Genomic DNA, 20,407 nt, shown 5'->3' with positions numbered 1-20,407 from the left:
ATATATATATATATATATATATATATATATATATATATATATATATATTAAAAAATATATATTCTTTTTTTATGAAAGAATATATTCTTTCATTAAAATGTATTATTTTTTTACCTTTTTACTATTAATCTTTAAACTGCAGCGATTGAAAAGACTGTTGGTAAACAGCGCTCTGATAGATCGCTGACATTGTTATCATGTTTCATTTATTAGATAATCGTTTGAAGGTTATATATAAAGCTTTATGTAGTAATTCGAGAAATGATAATGATATTAATCATCACTCAGATAATACACAAACTCATTCTACGAATATTCTATAAACGTTTGTCAAAAATTAAAATTTTCTAGAACATATTGAAGAAAATTTTGTAAATATACATGGAACATGAAAATAAAATTGTTTTTTAAATATTCCAGAAAAATCAAAAGAATGCTTTTTATTTTATCCCAAACATATACAGAGAAACTGCTCATTACAATATAACAAATATTTATATATAAAATACTTGCAGAATTAAATTATTAATGTTTTATCTTATACATAATCAGGATTGGGTAGTAACTCGTTAAAAAAGATTAAAAGATAAATAATTTATTATCGTTTATGTAAAAAATAATTTTGTTTGGAAACTTATGTTAAGAACAATTGAAATTAGAAAGTCTCACTCAGTCAATTCTCATATTAAATTCGTCATTTGACCTTGTCGAGATTATTGGGCTTTATCTCAGATGCATACATTTCATTCACACTTTGTTTATTTGAGCATTAAGAGATATCTTCCACAATCAGAGATAAATAAGTTATTCCCACTTTTTCCTCCTATTTTGGTTGACTTCATTCATCGACTAATGACCTTTCAATCTCATCGAAAGACTTTTCTGAAAATCATAGATTGAGACACAAAACGTATACAACATGCAAGAAAAAGTAATATTGAAAGTGCAAAGACGATAATGCAATGAGGCGATAAATGTTTCGGAGGACGCCTGTTGGTTGCAATTCTTGTGATCTCGGGGTCCCTCGTCCTTGTAGGCTGGACAACCATGGGGTTTTAGTTGGTAAACGTCCGGCATAACTTTCCCCTCCACCTTGGGAGGAGGGGAGGGGAAGGTAACCATAAGAATTTTCCCATAAAAAAGAAGAAAAAAAAACGATAAATGTTTAATATTGCGAACAAAGTACGAAATTCTATATTATTGTTACGACGCAGCACAAGCATGACTCAACATGAATCGAGGAACTTTAATGAGCTCTCTACAATAAGGTATTAGTCGATGGCATAAGTTGCAAACGATAAGAATTAATCAATCAATGTCAAATATGAAAAGAATATTCTAATAGCTAATTGTAGAAAACTCATTAAACTCCTCGATGCATGTTGAGTCACGTTTGTGCTACGTTGTAACAATAATACAGAATCTCGTACGTCGTTCGGAAAATTAAACTTCAACCACTTCAACCACAGTCAATAATTGACTAATAATCGGCTAAAAGCTTAACGGTAGTGATTCTGTTTCATTATTTAATTACCCGTGATATCGTCCCTGTATAATCCCTTTTGTTCTCTTTGAACGGTATTGATGCGTCCGTTTATGCCGAGCGTCAAAGACTCGATCGTCAATAACAAATTTAACAAAATCTTATACAAATAGTGAATTGCAAACCAAGTGAATTGTGACTCAAATGTACGATTTGTCTGGGACGTTATAAACTACAAAAAATTTTCAAAAATAATGTTATTATATCTTGCTCAATATAATGTTAAATAATGTTTCAAACAAAAATTTGTATTGCTACATTTCAGATGGTACTTGCGGAATTAATCGCGGCTTTTTTCATTATCATGAGTATTGTGTACATTTATTATAAATATGTAATATTCAATTTCTGGCGCAAAAAAGGTGTCTTTTATATCGAACCTGTAGGACCAATTGGAAATGTAACACCTCTCGTAACTGGAAAAGCGCAAGTAGGAAAGTACTTTAATCTAATACTAATATGTGACACGTAAATAAATATTTACTTCCCCGTGTACAACTTTCCATGTTTTTTATTATTTTATTTTTTTGAAATAAAAATTACAAAAATTATGTTTGAAAATAAAAATAAATAAAAATAAATAACCAACAAGCACAAAATTTAATAATAAATTAATTAAATTTATATATGCGTGTAATTTCCATTATCTATAATTTATATTTTATTAAATTGTAATTGGTAATTATATTTTGGAATATATTTTATTTACTATTTATTTTTGTATCTGTTGCCTTATTTTTATTATTATGTATTTGACAATTTATTTTACTGACAGTATTTTTACGTAAAACATAAAGGGACAGAATTGAATAAAAAGGAAGTTTTTGTCAACAGGAGTATATTTTTCCATGATGCGTATTTGAAATATAAGGAACATCGCGTTTGGGAATGTATACATTTTTTAAACCGAATTTGGTCGCTGATCTCGATCTTATACGAACGGTGATGACAAAGGAATTCAAGTCTTTTTATGGTCGTGGGTGGTACTGTAATGAAAAGATTGATCCATTAACTGGCAATTTATTTCTTATGCCTGAAAAAAGGTGGCGAAATATGCGCGTCAAGTTGACACCCACATTTACTTCAGAAAAAATGAAGCAAATGTTTGTTATAATGAAAGAGTGTGGCGATGAACTCGCAAAGCATCTAGAGATATAATTGAAATTAAAGATATATTAGCAAAGTTAGGTTAGGTTTAAAGAATAATAAAAATTATTTTTAAGAAATCGTTATTTAATCGAAGTTTTTTTAACAAAGAAAAGAAACTTTCAGATTTACACTTAGAATTTTATTAACTACCGATCTATGTAAAAGATAGCGTCACTCGGAACTGATATATCGACTCTCATTCCAAAAAAATAAATAAATATAAAACTTCTATCCGTATTAGAGTTTTATATATACGAGATACTCACTTCTTGGGTGCTATTTATCTTACTTTAAAGTTTACAATCTTATGTAGTTTAACGGCATAAATTTATTTAATGAAAAATGTTATCAGGAACCTGCTATCATATTTGAAGATACACGACGTGTTATCGATACACAATACAACTGTCACAAGACAGTAGTACAAATATCTTTAATTGCTTATAACTACTGGTAATTGCATTTATAGGACAAAATGTTGCAAATAAAAATTTAATTTTTTTTGTGTAGAACTTGTTTCTGTAATAAAAAAGGAGAGTTTAAAAAACGTGAAGCTACTATCGATTGGTTTCACTGATAGAAACCTCATTTACAATACATGCGAATAGCGCAGCCTTAAAAATTATAAAAACTTATAAATTATGTATAATGGCGCAAGAGAGCTGTATATTAGAACCTTCGCTGGCTCGTGAGTAACTTTCAATGACCGAGGAGCCACATCTAGTGTAATGCTCGATTGGGATTCCTATATTTGAATTACGCGATATACTTCTTTATACTGTCATTCCGTCTTGTCCTTCCCGTATTTTAATTTGAGATTATTTTAATTAAAAAAATTTTTACGCAATTATCATTTTTCTAGTTTTATCTCATTCGCTTTTTTATAAAACTCTTTTAAGAATATTTATTTATTGTTTTTATTTCGTATAATGTTTGTATCATGATTTGTATATATAATTAAATATAATATATAAATAAATATTCTTCGGATTGTAATTGAAAAATATTTATAAAGACATTTACGTAAATGTTTTCTAAATGTTATGCATTAATACTATTAATATATTTAATTTACTGTAGGCATATTTCTGTTATTGAGCGCGACATTGTCGATCATGATGCCGTGGGAACATTTTCCGTTGCCGATCATGCTACGTACAGCGGAGCACAGCGTGATTTCCGAGATTGTGATTGGCTCCGCGAGATCGCATGATCGCCCTTAACTTGTTATTGTCGTCGTGCCCTTATGCGCGTTTTGAGAGAGCTCCAATTTTGACGCGCGGTCCGGCAGTTCTGCCGGAGCAGCCTGCGAGCACTGTACATAATACAAGGACACTTTGCTGACGACCTGGCTCTCGTTAATTTGCCTACCGACTATCCATCCTTAATAAAAGCCCCTACATTACAGATATGCGATTTGGCTATTTACAAACAAAAATTAGGTTTGTGAGTCTTCTGTCGAAATATAAGTTTAAACTTCATTCTCGGACCCTGGTACCGCTTACTTATAGTGAAAGATCTCCGACTCTCTCACTGAAAACTGCATCTTATTATCGAGAAACGATAAAATTATTTTCTTCTTGATTAAAAATTACCTCTTTTAATTTATATAATTTATATAATACGAAGAATGTAAACATGCACATGTCAAAAATAAAGATTAGAGAATAAGACAAAGCTATTTAATATATTCTATTATTTTTCGTTACTAACTATTTTTGTTACTATTTTTTATTATGACGGTTTATTTCTTGTTAATACTGCATAATGTATTATAAGTAAAATTATTAATAATTACATATATTGAACAAAATATATATATTTTTTTCATTAATGAATGTATTCTTTCAGCAAAGTGTATGTTTATTATTATTCTACTACCTTTTCATTATTAATCTTTAAATTGCAACGTTTGAAAAGACAGTTGGTAAACAGAGGTCTGATAAATCGCTATCATGTTTTATTTTTAAGATAAAATGGTTTAAAGGTTATATAAAGCTTTATGCATTCGAGAAATGATAATATTAATCATTCAGATCAATATAAATAAGTTAATATTAATCAATTAGATAACGCACAAACTCATTTGATTAAAATTCTATAAAGACTTGTCAAAAATAAAAATTTTCTGAAACATATTTAAAAATAATTTGTGAATATAAATGGAATATAAAAATAAAAATGCTTTTTAAATATTCCAAAAACATCAAAAGTATACTTCTTATTATAATACAAGAATTTTCAGAAAAGCTGCTCATTATGATATAATGAATATTTATTTACAAAATATTTACAGAATTAAATTATTAATCACATGTTTATACATACACATCAAGATTGGGTAGTGACTTGATAAGAAAAGATAAAAGGTAAATAATTTATCATCGTTTATGTGAAAAATAGTTTTGCTCGGAAACTGATGTTAACAACAATTGCAATTAGAAAGTCTTATTCAGTCGATTCTCATACTGAATTTATTATGTGATCTTATCGAGAGTATTGGGTTTTGCCTTAGATGCATACATTTCGCTTACACTTTGTTTATCTGAGCGTAAAGAAATATCTTCTACATTCGAAGACAAACAAGTTATCCCTACTCTTCCCATCTATTTTGCTTGTCTTCATTTATCGACCAATGATTTTTCAATCTTATTGAGAGACTCTACTGAAAATCACAGATTGAGACACAAAACGTATATAACGCGCAAGATAAAGTAATTTGAAAGTGCAAGTACGATAATGCAATGAGGCGATGAGTGTTAATTAACTAGACAAATTTAAATATCAATTGATCAGATGTTAACGCCAGCAAGTGCGGTTTATAGCGCCAACTCATCAATGAGAAATTAACTCTTCGATTCATGTCGAGTCACGCATGTGCTGCATCGTCACAACGATACCGATCTCGTACTTTGTTCTCAAGATAAAGCTTTAACCACAGTCAATAATTGATTAAGAATCGGCTGAAGTCTCAACAGTAATAAGCATCTCGTTCTCTTTGTACGGTGTCGGTGCGTCTGTTTATGACGATAGTCAAATATTTGATCGTCTATAACGAATTTAAAACAATCTTATACGAATAGTGAATTGTGAACCATAAGTTACGACTCAAGTGTACAAATTGTCTGTGATGTTATAAACTACAAAAAATTAAAAAATAATATTCTTACTTTATCTTGCTTAATATATCTAATATTAACGTTTGAAACAAAAATTTGTGTCGCTACATTTCAGATTCGAGATGGTGCTTGCGGAATTAATTGCGGCTTTTATCGTTATCTTGAGTAGTGTGTACATTTATTATAAATATGTAATATTTAATTTCTGGCGCAAGAGAGGTGTTTTTTATATCGAGCCCGTAGTACCAGTTGGAAATGTAACACCTCTCGTAACTGGGAAAGCGCAAGTAGGCAAGTACTTTAATCCAATACTAATATGTAACACGTGAATAAATATTTACTTCCACGTACACAATTTTCCATATTTTTTATTATTTTATTTAATTAAAATTAAAATTAGAAAAATTATCTAAATAAAAAGGCCTTCTGTCGTTGTAGCTGGATCTTGGTGCTTTATATTTACTCGTATGATTTTATATATTTTCTCACATTCAACACAGACTACGGGCCGTTACTTTTGGTCATAACACAATTATAATCAAACAAAAGTCAGTACATCACATTTATTAAATTAAAATTAATTTAATAATACACGATGCTACTAGCATCTAAATATTAACCTCCTTCTCCCTGACAAAAATGTAAAGAATTTATTGCAAAAAATATCACCTCAGCCAGGGAACCTGGGACCTCCCGAATCTCCGGTACGGATCTCTTAGATAACTCGACCACTGAGACTGTGCTGATGTTTCTCGCCTTCTAACGCATAGTCGATTATTGCAAAAAATATCATCACAGTCTCAGTGATCAAGTTAGCTAAAACACCCAAAATTCAGGAGATCCCAAGAACGAACCCTGGCTGAGGTGATATATTTTGCAATAAATTCTTTACAGTTTTTTTAGGTGGGCGGAGTTAAATATTTAGATACTAATAGCATCGTGTATTTATTAAATTAGTTTTAATTTAATAAATGTGATATTACTGATTCTTATTTTATAATTTTGACTCTTTTTGATTATAATTACAATTGTGTTATGACGAAAAGTAAGGGCGCACAGTCTGTGTTGAATCTGAAAAAATATATAAAATCATACGAGTAAATATAAAGCACCAAGATCCAGTTACGACGGTGGAAAACTTTCTTTTTTAGATTTTGTACAATAAACGGTTAAATATTTTTCTACTACAAAAATTACATTTGAAAATAAAAGATCATAAAAATAAATATCTAACAAACCCAAAAATTTAGTAATAAATAAATTAAATTTATATATGTAAGATTTTGAACACCAACACTATTTATGATCTCAATTTGAATGTATTTAAAGTCTCATTTTTACAAAGCGTTGGGTAATTCGACATTCGTTCATTCGTCACATCGTTTGCGGGCAAGATCTTATTTCTATTTTGCTTATTGCTTACTCGGTCGACTCGTTCGTTCGATGTTCGGTTAACAACTGTGTGTTCTACCTATTTGCTATTATGATCGCTTTTTACATACCTAAATTCAGGCTCGTAGCAAATCGGTCCAACATTCAATTTCAAATATACACAATTGTTTCTTTTCTAACTCCCATATATATGCGTGTAATTTCTATTATCTATAATTTAAATTTTATCAAATTGTAATTGGTAATTATGTTTTGGAATATATTTTATTTATTACTTAATTTTGCATCTGTCATATAATTTTATTTCTATTTATTTGATGATATATGTTACCGAAAGTATTTTTACGCAACACAAAAAGTCACACAATTAAATAAAAAGAAAATTTTGTCAACAGGAGTATTCTTCCATGATGTCTATCTGAAATATAAAGAACATCGTGCTTTTGGAATGTACACATTTTTTAAACCAAATTTGATAATAGCCGATCTCGATCTTATACAAACGGTGATGACAAAGCAATTCAAATCTTTTCATGATCGTGGGATATTCTGTAACGAAAAAATTGATCCATTAACCGGCAATTTATTTCTTATGCCTGGAAAAAGATGGCGAAATATGCGCGTTAAGTTAACACCCACATTTACTTCAGGAAAAATGAAGCAAATGTTTGTTATATTGAAAGAGTGTGGTGATGAACTTGCAAAGCATCTAGAGCGTAATGCTGAAATAGGAGATACCATCGAAATTAAAGATATATTAGCAAGGTAAATTATTTTTAACCAAACCGTTATTTAATCAAAGTTCTTTTAACAAAGAAAAGAATTTTTCAGATATAAACTTAGAATTTTATTATTCAACGATCTATGTAAAAGATGACGTTACTCGGAGACTGATATATCAACTCTCATTCTAAAAAAATATAACATTTTTATCCGTACTATCTTATATGTACAAGTCTTATATGTACAAGATACACTGAAAAAAAACGACTGGTAATAACTACCAAAAGTATAGTGAAATAGGATCAATTAAATATTTGGCTAATATAACCAAAAATAATTTTACTTTTCTAAATATTTAATAACTTACACCAGATTTGATAATATTTACTAAACATTTAGAAACACAAAATTATTTTTGGTTATATTGACAAAATATTTAATTGATATTAATTCACTATACATTTGATAGTTATATCTAAACTTTTTTTTCAGTGCACTTCTTGCGAGCTATTTAGTTTATTTCGAAGCTTACAATCTTATCGTAGTTTGACGTAGTGCTATCAGAAGCCTCTTACCACGTTTAAAGATTCCCGACAGTAGTACAAATATCTTTAATTGCTTATAAGATATATACTGATAATTGCATTTATAAGATAAAATGTTGCAAATAAAAGTTTCATCTTTTTATGTAAAACTTGCTTCTGTAATAAAGAAGAGGAATTTTCAATTAAAAAAGTGAAGTTACTATCGATAGGTTTGACTGATAGAAGTCTCATTTACAATATAAACTAATAGCGCAGTAATAGGATATCTTTCAAAAATACTATTTTTTATATACAATATTTTTTTGTACAGCATATACTTTTCGTCATATTTATCCGTTATATCTTTCATTAGAAATAAATTATTCTGTATAACAGCTACACATATTTAAATTCGATATTATAAAATACATATTGCAAAACGTAACAACATAAATCTGCTTAATAGTATCTGATTATTAATATTTAAAATAAATTCATATATTTCAAAAAATATAAATTTAATTTAACAATACGTTAATCTAATGAGTATTAAAATTAGTAACAAAGACAATATACTAATCCATATATTTTAATAGTCAAAATTTTTAAATTTTTTTAATGTACTTTTCTTAGATTTTTCTTACTTTACTGAATCGTACACAGTCTAAGTTATATTATAAAAATTTCTAATTTTTAATTATTTTATTTTAAGAATTTGTAAATATACAATATTTAATTAACAATTAATTAATAAAAAATTAATTCTTATTTCTCAATACATAATTTCTCAATATCTGATTGTGGATAGTATGAGGCAGAAAATACAATGTATTTTTTAATAACATTTACTTGATAATTCTAATCTTTCTCTGCTGTCATTGGTGATTCTGTTCTACCTATTACTCTATTTATTACTTTCATCTACTACTTATATTTATAAATGCGTATTTATCTCTAATATGCCAACATTTTTTTTTAACTTAAAAACTTATTCCAGTGTAAATGTTTTTCACTTAGTTTAAAATTAGTACTTTGCAAACTCGACATCTGAAAAAATGTATTAATAATTAAATGTCAATTTTGCCATTCAACAGATATACAACAGATGTAATTATGTCAACGGCTTTTGGTATCAAATCAAACTGCATTAAGGAACCAAATAATGAGTATCGTGTCCAAGGAAAAAGAATTATCAATATAAATTCTATAAAGATTGCCTTGGCTATGTTTGCGCCACAAATCATGGACTTCTTTTCTATTCCCTTCTTCCCAAAATCTATCACTGACTTTTATATAAAAATGTTTCGAGAGATTGTGGAATATAGGCAAGCTAAACATATCGTCAAAACTGACTTTATGAACTTGCTCATACAACTCATGGAGAGAGGCTACGTTGATCCTGAAGATGACAAAAATACGTCCAACGAATCATGTTAATATACACAGATAATGTTTATCATTATAACTATAATTTATCATAATACACTTAGAGAAATCGTTTGGTAAGATCAACCAAATAAATTTTTTAGTTACTAATTCCAAAAACATTGCATACATTTAACAAAACTTTTTATAATTAGTTGTACAAAAATAATGTTTGGGTTGAAACAATTACATATTTAATAATTATAACTGTAAAATTTATTTGATTACTATATATATGTATATAAACTTTGGTTGAGTTCATCAAACATTTCTCTCAGTGTAAAAGTATTCGTACTTAATTTAAATTGCAAAGTTAAATCAAATAATAAAAATTACTTTTTTCAAAACTTTGTCTTACTATATGAGAACATTAACAAAATAGTTATTTCATTTATCCACAGCAACTGTAAATAAACTTACCATGGTAGAAGCTACTGCGCAAAGTTTTGTCTTCTTCGCAGCTGGTTTCGAAACTTCCTCATCCGCGGCAACATTCGTTTTATACGAATTAGCACAACATCAAGATGTACAAGAGAAAGTTCACAATGAAATCGATGAAATATTGAAAAAGCATGATAATCTAACCTACGATGCTATAACCGACATGACATACCTTCACAAAGTAATAAATGGTAAGACTCAGTTCACAACAAAACAATAAAAAATTAATAAACTTCCTATTTACACGTGTGTATAAATAATTTACTTTTATTATAGAATAGATGTATCTTTACCTTCCTTCTTTTTACATATTTCAGAAGCTTTAAGATTATATCCACCTCTCCCAATTTTGAATCGAATCTGCACTCAGGAAATAGACTTGCCGACTGTAAACATTCGAGTTCCAAAAGGAACGTTAATAACAATACCGATGCTTGGGCTGCATCGAGATCCGTCAATATATCCGGACCCGAATAAATTTGATCCTGAGCGCTTCAACGCAGACAAAGTGAAAGAGAGGCATCCTTACGCTTTTATACCATTTGGAGAAGGTCCACGAAATTGCATTGGTGAGATTTTGAATTAACTTGTTAATATTCAAATATCACAGCAGAATGACGTAAATAAATAATTACTTATATCATTAGTAACTCATATTTGTTATCAATAATTTTGAGTTTGCCAACAATAAAATAAACAGCAATATAAATATACCAATTTGGCATACAAGGAGGAGTATTAAAGTTGTCTCGTATTGTCTACAATATAACTTGCACATTAAAATTATATAACCTTATAAATTATATTTGGGCTTTCGCTGGCTCGTGAATGACTTTCAGTGATCAAGGAGCCATACATCTAATGCAATGCTCGATTATGATTCTTACATTTAAATTAAGCAATATATAGGATACCCTTTCTAATCCTGACACCCCGTCTTGTCCTTCCCGTATTTAATTTTAAATTATTTCAATTAAAAGAATTCTCAGGCAATTATCGTTTTTCTCCTTTTATTTCTTTTACTCTTTCTTAAAACTATTTTAAGAATATTTGTTCATTGTCTTTATTTTGTATAAATTTTGTATTATGATTTGTATATACAATTAATTATAATAAATAAATAAATATTCTTTGGATTGTAATTGAAAAATCTTTATAAAGACATTTACGTAATGTTTCCTGTTATGCATTAATACTAATAATATATTTAATTTACAGGTATGAGATTTGGCTATTTACAAACAAAAATTGGGCTCGTGAGTCTTCTGTCAAAATATAAATTTAAACTTCATTCTCGGACCCCAGTCCCGCTTACTTACAGTGAAAGATCTCCGACTCTTACACCAAAAAGTGGTGTGCATCTTATTATCGAGAAACGATAAAATTATTTTCTTCTTTATTAAAAATTATCTCTTTTAATTTATATAATACGAAGAATGTAAACATGCATATGTTAAAAGTAAAGATTAGACCATAAGACGAATCTATTTAATATATTCTATCATTTTGCGTTACTAACTTTTTTTTACTATTTTTTATTACGGTTTATTTCTTGTTAATGCATGATGTATTATAAGTAAAATTATTAATAATTACATATATTAAACGAAATATGTATTCTTCTTCCATTAAAGAATGTATTCTTTCAGCAAAGTGTATGTTTATTATTATTCTATTACCTTTTCATTATTAATCTTTAAATTGCAACGTTTGAAAAGACAGTTGGTACACAGCGGTCTAATAAATCGCTATCATTTTTTATTTTTAAGATAAAATGGTTTGAAGGTTATATAAGCTTTATGCAGTGATTCGAGAAATGATAATGGCATTAATCATTATTCAGATAACGCACAAACTCATTTGATTAAAATTCTATAAACACTTGTCAAAAATAAAATATTTTTGAAACATATTTAAGAATAATTTTTGAATATAAATAGAATATAAAAATAAAATTGCTTTTTAAATATTCCAGAAACATCAAAAGTATATTTTTTATTATATCCCAAAAATATATAGAAAAGCTGTTCATTATAATATAAAAAATACACACACACACACACACACACACACACACACACACACACACACACATATATGTATAGAATAGTTATAGAATTAAATTATTAATCAGATATTTATACATACACATCAGGATTGAGTAATAACTCGTTAAGAGAAGTTAAAAGTTAAATAATTTATCATTGTTTATGTGAACAATAGTTTTGTTTGGAAACTGGTGTTAAGAACAATTGCAATTAAAAAGTATCATTTAATCAATTTTTATATTGAATTCATCATGTGATTTCGTCGAGATTATTGGGTTTTATCTCACATGCATACATTTCGTTTACACTCTGTTTAGCTGAGCGTTAAGAGATATACTCGACATTCAGAGACAAACAAGTTATCCCTACTCTACCCACCCATTTTGTTGTCTTCATTTATCGATCAATCGATTTTTCGATCGACTGATTATCGATTTTTCAATCTTATCGAGAGACTTTTCTGAAAATCACAGATTGAGACACAAAACGTATATAACGCAGGAGGTAAAGTAATATTGAAAGTGCAAGTACGATAATGCAATAAGGCGATGAGTGTTAATTAAATAAACTGATTTAAATATCAATCGATCAGACGTTAACGCCAAGCAAGAGCGGTTTATAGCACTAACCCATCTACAGAAAATTAACCGTTAAACTCTTCAATTCACGACAAGTTACACGTGTGTTGCGTCGTCACAACAATACCGAACCTTGTGCTTTGTTCGCAAGATCAACCACAGTCAATAATCGATTAATAATCGGCTGAAGGCTTAACAGTAGTAAGCATCTCGCTCTCTTTGTACGGTATCGGTGCATTTGTTTATGACGAAAGTCAAATATTTGATCGTCTATAACGAATTTAAAACAATCTTATACAAATAGTGAATTGTGAACCATAAGTTACGACTCAAGTGTACAAATTGTCTGTGATGTTATAAACTACAAAAATTTAAAAAATAATATTCTTACTTTATCTTGCTTAATATAATATTAACGTTTGAAACAAAAATTTGTGTCGCTACATTTCAGATTCGAGATAGTGCTTGCGGAATTAATTGCGGGTTTTATTGTTATCTTGAGTAGTGTGTACATTTATTATAAATATGTAATATTTAATTTCTGGCGCAAGAGAGGTGTCTTTTATATCGAGCCTGCAGTACCAGTTGGAAATGTAACACCTCTTGTAACTGGAAAAGCCCAAGTAGGCAAGTACTTTTATCTAATACTAATATGTGACATGTGATTAAATATTTACTTCCCCGTACATAATTTTCTATATTTTTTGTTATTTTATTTAATTAAAATTAAAATTACAAAAATAATTTAGACAAGAAGACCTTCCACCATCATAGCTGGATCTTGGTGCTTTATATTTACTCGTATGATTTTGTATACCTTCTCAGATTCTACACAGACAGCGCGCAGTTACTTTTGGTCATAACACAGTTATAATTGAATAAGAGTCAGTAAATCACTTTTAATAAATTAAAATTAATTTAATAATACACGATGCTACTAGCATTTAAATATTAACCCCTTTCTCCCTGACAAAAGTGTAAAGAATTTATTGCAAAAAATATCACCTCAGCCAGGGAACCTGGGACCTCCCGAATTTCCGGTACGGGTCTTTTAGCCAACTCGACCACTGAGGCTGTGATGATGTTTTTCGCGTTCTATCTTATAGTCGATTATTGCAAGAAATATCATCGCAGCTTCAGTGATCAAGCTAGTCGCTAAGACACCCGTACCGGAGATTCGAGAGGTCCCAGGTTCCAACATTGGCTGAGGTGATATATTTTGCAATAAATTCTTTACAGTTTTTTCAGGGGGACGGAGTTAAATATTTAGATACTAGTAGCATCGTGTATTATTAAATTAATTTTAATTTAATAAATGTGATATTACTGAATCTTATTCGATTATAACTGTGTTACGACTGAACGTAACGACGCACAGTCTGTGTTAAATCTGAAAAAAATATATAAAATCACACGAGTAAATATAGAGCACCAAGATCTATCTACGACGGTGGAAGGCCTACTTGTTTAGATTTGTATGTTACATTAAACGGTCGAAAATCTTTCTGCTACAAAAATTACATTTGAAAATAAAAGGACATAAAAATAAATATCTAACAAACCCATATTTTAATAATAAATAAATTAAATTTATATATGTAGGATTTTTAACATAAACATTCTTTATAATCTCAATTCGAATGTATTTAAGCTTTCATATTTACAAAGCGTCGGGTAATTCGACATTCGCTCATTCGTCACATCGTTTGCGAGCAAGATTTTATTTCTATTTTGCTTATTACTTGCTCGGTCGACTCGTTTGTTCGATGTTCAATTAACAACTTTGTGTCCTACCTATTTGCTATTATGATCGCTCTTTACATACCTAAATTCAGGTCCGTAGCAAGTCGGTCCGACATCCGAATTCAAATAGACACAATTGTTACTTTTCTAAATTTCACATATATGCGTGTAATTTCTATTATCTATAATTTATATTTTACTAAATTGTAATTGGTAATTATGTTTTGGAATATACTTTATTTATTATTTAATTTTGCATCTGTGACATAATTTTATTTTTATTTATTTGATGATATTACTGACAGTATTTTTACATAACGCCAAAAATCACACAATTAAGTAAAAAGGAAGTTTTGTCAACAGGAGTATTCTTCCATGATGCCTATTTGAAATATAAGGAACATCGCGCTTTTGGAATGTATACATTTTTTAAACCGAATTTAGTAATCGCCGATCTCGATCTTATACGAACGGTGATGACAAAGGAATTCCAGTCTTTTCATGATCGTGGAATATATTGTAACGAAAAAATTGATCCATTGACCGGCCATTTGTTTCTTATGCCTGGAAAAAGGTGGCGAAATATGCGTGTCAAGTTGACACCTACATTTACTTCAGGAAAAATTAAGCAGATGTTTGTTATAGTGAAGGAGTGTGGCGATGAACTCGCAAAGCACCTCGAGCATAATGCTCAAATGAGAGATACCATCGAAATTAAAGATATATTAGCAAGGTAAATTATTTTTGACGAAACCGTTATTTAATCAAAGTTCTTTTAACAAAGAAAAGAATTTTGCAGATTTAAACTTAGAATTTTATTATCTACCGATCTATGTAAAAGATAGCGTCACTCGAAACTGATATATCGACTCTCATTCCAAAAAAATAAATAAATATAAAATTTCTATCCGTACTAGAGTTTTATATATACGAGATACTCACTTCTTGGGTGCTATTTATCTTATTTCGAAGCTTACAATCTTATCGTAGTTTAACGTAGTGCTATCAGGAGCCTCTTATCACATTTAAAGATTCCCAATAATATTATTGATACATAATATTACTGTCACAAGACAGTAGTACAGATACCTTTAATTGCTTATAACTTTTGATAATTGCATTTATAAGATAAAATGTTGCAAATAAAAATTTCATGTTTTTTTATGTAGAACTTGCTTCTGTAATAAAGATGAGGAGTTTTTAATTAAAAGAGTGAAGTTACTATCTATCGGTTTTACTGATAGAAGTCTCATTTACAATATAAACCAATAGCGCAGTAATATGATATCTTTCAAAAATACTATTTTCTATATACAATATTTTTTTGTACAACATATACTTTTCGTTATATTTATCCGTTATATCTTTCATTAGAAATAAATTATTCTGTATAGCAGCTACAAATATTTAAATTCGATATTATAAAATCCATAATGCAATTTTTTATAGATTTTTTTCACTTTACTGAATCGCACACATTCTAAGTTATATTATCAAAATTTTTAATTTTTAATTATTTTATTTTAAAAATTTGTAAATATATAATATTTAATTAATAATCAATTAATAAAAAATTAATTTCTATTTCTCAATACATAATTTCTCAATTTCTGATTTTGGAGAGTATGCGACAGAAATTATAATGTGTTTTTCAATAACACTTACTTGATATTTGTAATCTTTCTTTGCTGTCATTAATGAATCTGTTCTACCTATTACTCTATCTATTACTTTTATTTACTACTTATATTTATATCTGAATATTTATCTCTAATATGTCAAAATTTTTTTAAACCTAAAAATTTATTCAAATGTAGATATTTTCAACTTGGTTTAATATTAGTTTTTTGCAAATTTGATATTTAAAAAAATTTATTAATAATTATATGTCAACGTTACCAACAGCTATTCAACAGACGTAATAATGTCAACGGCTTTTGGTATCAAATCAAACTGCATTAAGGATCCAAATAATGAGTATCGAACTCAGGGAAACAAAATTATTGATATAAACTCTATAAAGCTTGCCATGGCAATCTTTGCGCCACAAATCATGGACTTCTTTTCTATTCCTTTCTTTCCACAATCTGTCACCGACTTTTATATGAAAATGTTTCGAGAGACTGTGGAATACAGGCAAACTAATCATATCGTCAGACCTGACTTTATGAACTTGCTCATACAACTCATGGAGAGGGGCTACGTTGATCCTGAAGATGACAAAAATACGTCCAACGTTTCATGTTAATATACACAGATAACGTTTATTATTATATTTATAATATATCATGTTACACTGACAGAAATTGTTTAGTGAGATCAACCAAATAAATTTTGTTGTTACTAAATTCCAAAAACATTGCATACATTTAACAAAACTTTTTATAATTAGTTGTACAAAAATAATGTTTGGGTTGAAACAACTACATATTTAGTAGTTATAACTGTAAAATTGATTTGATCACTATATATGTATCTAAACTTTGATTGAGTTCATCAAACATTTTTCTCAGTGTAAAAGAATACGTACTTAATATTATATAGCAGAGTTAAATTAAATAATAACAACTATTTTTTTTAAACTTCTTTTTACATAAAAACGTTAACAAAACAGTTATTTTATTTATCCGCAGCATCCGTAAATAAACTTACCATGATAGAAGCTACTGCGCAAGGTTTTGTCTTCTTCGCAGCTGGTTTCGAAACTTCCTCATCCGCGGCAACATTCGTTTTATACGAATTAGCACAACATCAAGATATACAAGAGAAAGTTCACAATGAAATCGATGAAATATTGAAAAAGCATGATAATCTAACCTACGATGCTATAACCGACATGACATACCTTCACAAAGTAATAAATGGTAAGACTCAGTTCACAACAAAACAATAAAAAATTAATAAACTTCCTATTTACACGTGTGTATAAATAATTTACTTTTATTATAGAATAGATGTATCTTTACCTTTCTTCTTTTTACATATTTCAGAAGCTTTAAGATTACATCCACCTCTCCCTATTTTAAATCGAATCTGCACTGAGGAAATAGACTTGCCGACTGTAAACATTCGGGTGCCAAAAGGAACGTTAATAGCAATACCGATGCTTGGGCTGCATCGAGATCCGTCAATATATCCAGACCCAAATAAATTTGATCCTGAGCGCTTCAACGCAGACAAAGTGAAAGAAAGGCATCCTTACGCTTTTATACCATTTGGAGAAGGTCCACGAAATTGCATTGGTGAGAATTTGAATTAATTTGTTAATATTTAGGTAACACAGCAAATTGACGTAAATAAATAATTATTTATAACACTAGCAACTTATATTTGTTATCAATAATTTTAAGTTTGCCAACAATAAAATAAACAGCAATATAAATATACCAATTTGGTATACAAGGAGGAGTATTAAAGTTGTCTCATATTGTCTGCAATATAACTTGCACACCAAAATTATATAACCTTATAAATTATATTGGGGCCTTCGCTGGCTTGTAAGTGACTTTCAGTGACAAAAGAGCCACATCTAATGTAATGTTCGATTGGGATTCCTACATTTAAATTACGCGATATATAGGATATCTTTCCTTATCCTGCCACCCCGTCTTGTCTTTCCCGTATTTAATTTTAAATTATTTTAATTAAAAAAATCTTTACGCAATTATTGTTCTTTGCCTTTTATCTTTTTTACTTTTTTACAAAACTATTTTAAGAATATTTATTTATTGTTTATATTTTGTGTAATTTTTGTATTACGATTTGTATATATAATTAATCATAATAAATAAATAAATATTCTTTGGATTGTGATTGAAAATTCTTTATAAAAACATTTACGTAAATATTATACATTAATACTATTAATATATTTAATTTACAGGTATGAGATTTGGCTATTTACAAACAAAAATTGGGCTCGTGAGTCTTCTGTCAAAATATAAATTTAAACTTCATTCTCGGACCCCAGTCCCGCTTACTTACAGTGAAAGATCTCCGACTCTCACACCAAAAAGTGGTGTGCATCTTATTATCGAGAAACGATAAAATTATTTTCTTCTTGATAAAAAATTACCTCTTTTAATTTATATAATACGAAGAATGTAAACATGCACATGTCAAAAGTCAAGATCGGACAATAAATTGAATCTATTTAATATATTCTACTATTTTGCGTTACTAACCTTTCTTATTACTATTTTTTACTAATACGGTTCAGTTCTTGTTAATACTGCATAATGTATTATAACTAAAATTATTAATAATTATATATATATTAAACAAAATATGTATTCTTCTTCCATTAAAGAATGTATTCTTTTATCAAAGTGTATGTTTTTTATTATTCTTTTACTTTTCTATTATTAATCTTTAAATTGCAACGTTTGAAAAGACAGTTGGTAAACAGCAGTTTGATAAATCGCTGTAATGTTTTATTTTTAAGATAAAATTGTTTGAAGGTTATATAAAGCTCAATGCAGTGATTCGAGAAATAATAATGGTATTAATCATCACTCAGATAATGCACAAACTTATTTGATTAACATTCTATAAACACTTGTCAAAAATTAAAATTTTTAAAAACATATTTAAGAATAATTTGTGAATATAAATGAAATATAAAAATAAAATCGGTTTTTAAATATTCCAGAAACATTAAAGTATACTTTTTATTATATCCCAAGAATTTTTAGATTAGCTGCTCATTATGATATAATAAATATTTATTTATAAATTACTTACAGAATTAAATTATTAATCAGATATTTATACGTACACATCAAGATTATGTGGTAACTTGTTAAGAAAAGTTAAAAGTTAAATAATTTATCATTGTTTATGTGAACAATAGTTTTGCTCGGAAACTGGTGTTAAGAACCATTGCAATTAGAAAGTATCATTTAATCAATTTTTATATTGAATTCATCATGTGATTTCGTCGAGATTATTGGGTTTTATCTCAGAGGCATATATTTTGTTTACACTCTGTTTAGCTGAGCGTTAAGAGATATCCTCTACATTCAGAGACAAACAAATTATCCCCACTCTTTCCTCTCAATTTGGTTGACTTCATTCATCGAATAATGATCTTTCAATCTCGTCGAAAGACCTTTCTGAAAATCATAGATTGAGACACAAAACGTATACAACATGCGCAAAAAAGTAATATTGAAAGTGCAAAGACGATAATGCAATGAGGCGATGAGTGTTAATTAAAGAGATTGATTTAAATATCAATTGATTAAACGTTAACGCCAGCAAGTGCGGTTTATAGCGCCAACTCATCAATGAGAAATTAACTCTTCAATTCATGTCGAGTCACGCATGTGCTGCGTCGTCAAAACAATACCGAATCTCGTACTTTGTTCGCAAGATTAATCTTCAACCACAGTCAATAATCGATTAATAATCAGCTGAAGGGTCAACAGTAGTAAGCATCTCGCTCTCTTTGTACGGTATCGGTGCGTCTGTTTATGACGAGAGTTAAATATTCGATCGTCTATAACGAATTTAAAAAAATCTTATACAAATAGTGAATTGTAAACCATAAGTTACGACTCAAGTGTACAAATTGTCTGTGATGTTATAAATTACAAAAAAAATTCAAAAATAATGTTTTTACTATATCTTGCTTAATATAATATTAACGTTTCAAACAAAAATTTATATTGTTACATTTCAGATTCGAGATCGTAGAGGAGAAGAGAGTATTATGGCTACT

General features: G+C 28.7%; 2 protein-coding genes across 3 annotated transcripts; both read left to right on the top strand.

Moving 5' to 3' along the window:
- The first annotated feature begins 5,367 nt into the window (after window positions 1-5,367).
- On the top strand, window positions 5,368-20,407 carry LOC105206681 (probable cytochrome P450 6a14). Of its 2 annotated transcripts, none has more exons than XM_039456786.1 (9): window positions 5,368-5,815; window positions 5,927-6,102; window positions 7,599-7,968; window positions 9,545-9,882; window positions 10,277-10,507; window positions 10,634-10,885; window positions 17,319-17,549; window positions 17,676-17,927; window positions 20,369-20,407. In XM_039456786.1, exons 2-9 carry the CDS (start codon window positions 5,934-5,936, stop codon window positions 20,380-20,382), a joined length of 1,857 nt encoding a protein of 618 aa, XP_039312720.1. In that variant the 5' UTR covers window positions 5,368-5,815; window positions 5,927-5,933; the 3' UTR covers window positions 20,383-20,407. The 2 variants fall into 2 exon arrangements, with proteins under 2 accessions (XP_039312720.1, XP_039312719.1); XM_039456785.1 differs by lacking the exon at window positions 20,369-20,407 and adding an exon at window positions 18,569-19,006 and having other exon boundaries at window positions 5,369-5,815.
- Window positions 16,412-17,322, top strand: LOC120359407 (cytochrome P450 6k1-like). The gene has a single exon (XM_039456799.1). It carries the CDS (start codon window positions 16,610-16,612, stop codon window positions 16,931-16,933), a length of 324 nt encoding a protein of 107 aa, XP_039312733.1. The 5' UTR covers window positions 16,412-16,609; the 3' UTR covers window positions 16,934-17,322.

The sequence above is a fragment of the Solenopsis invicta genome, chromosome 13 (assembly GCF_016802725.1).
Source record: "Solenopsis invicta isolate M01_SB chromosome 13, UNIL_Sinv_3.0, whole genome shotgun sequence".
NCBI classification, from domain to species: domain Eukaryota; kingdom Metazoa; phylum Arthropoda; class Insecta; order Hymenoptera; family Formicidae; genus Solenopsis; species Solenopsis invicta.
Note: the sequence above shows the minus strand (reverse complement) of the source record. Positions and strands in the feature narration are given on the sequence as shown.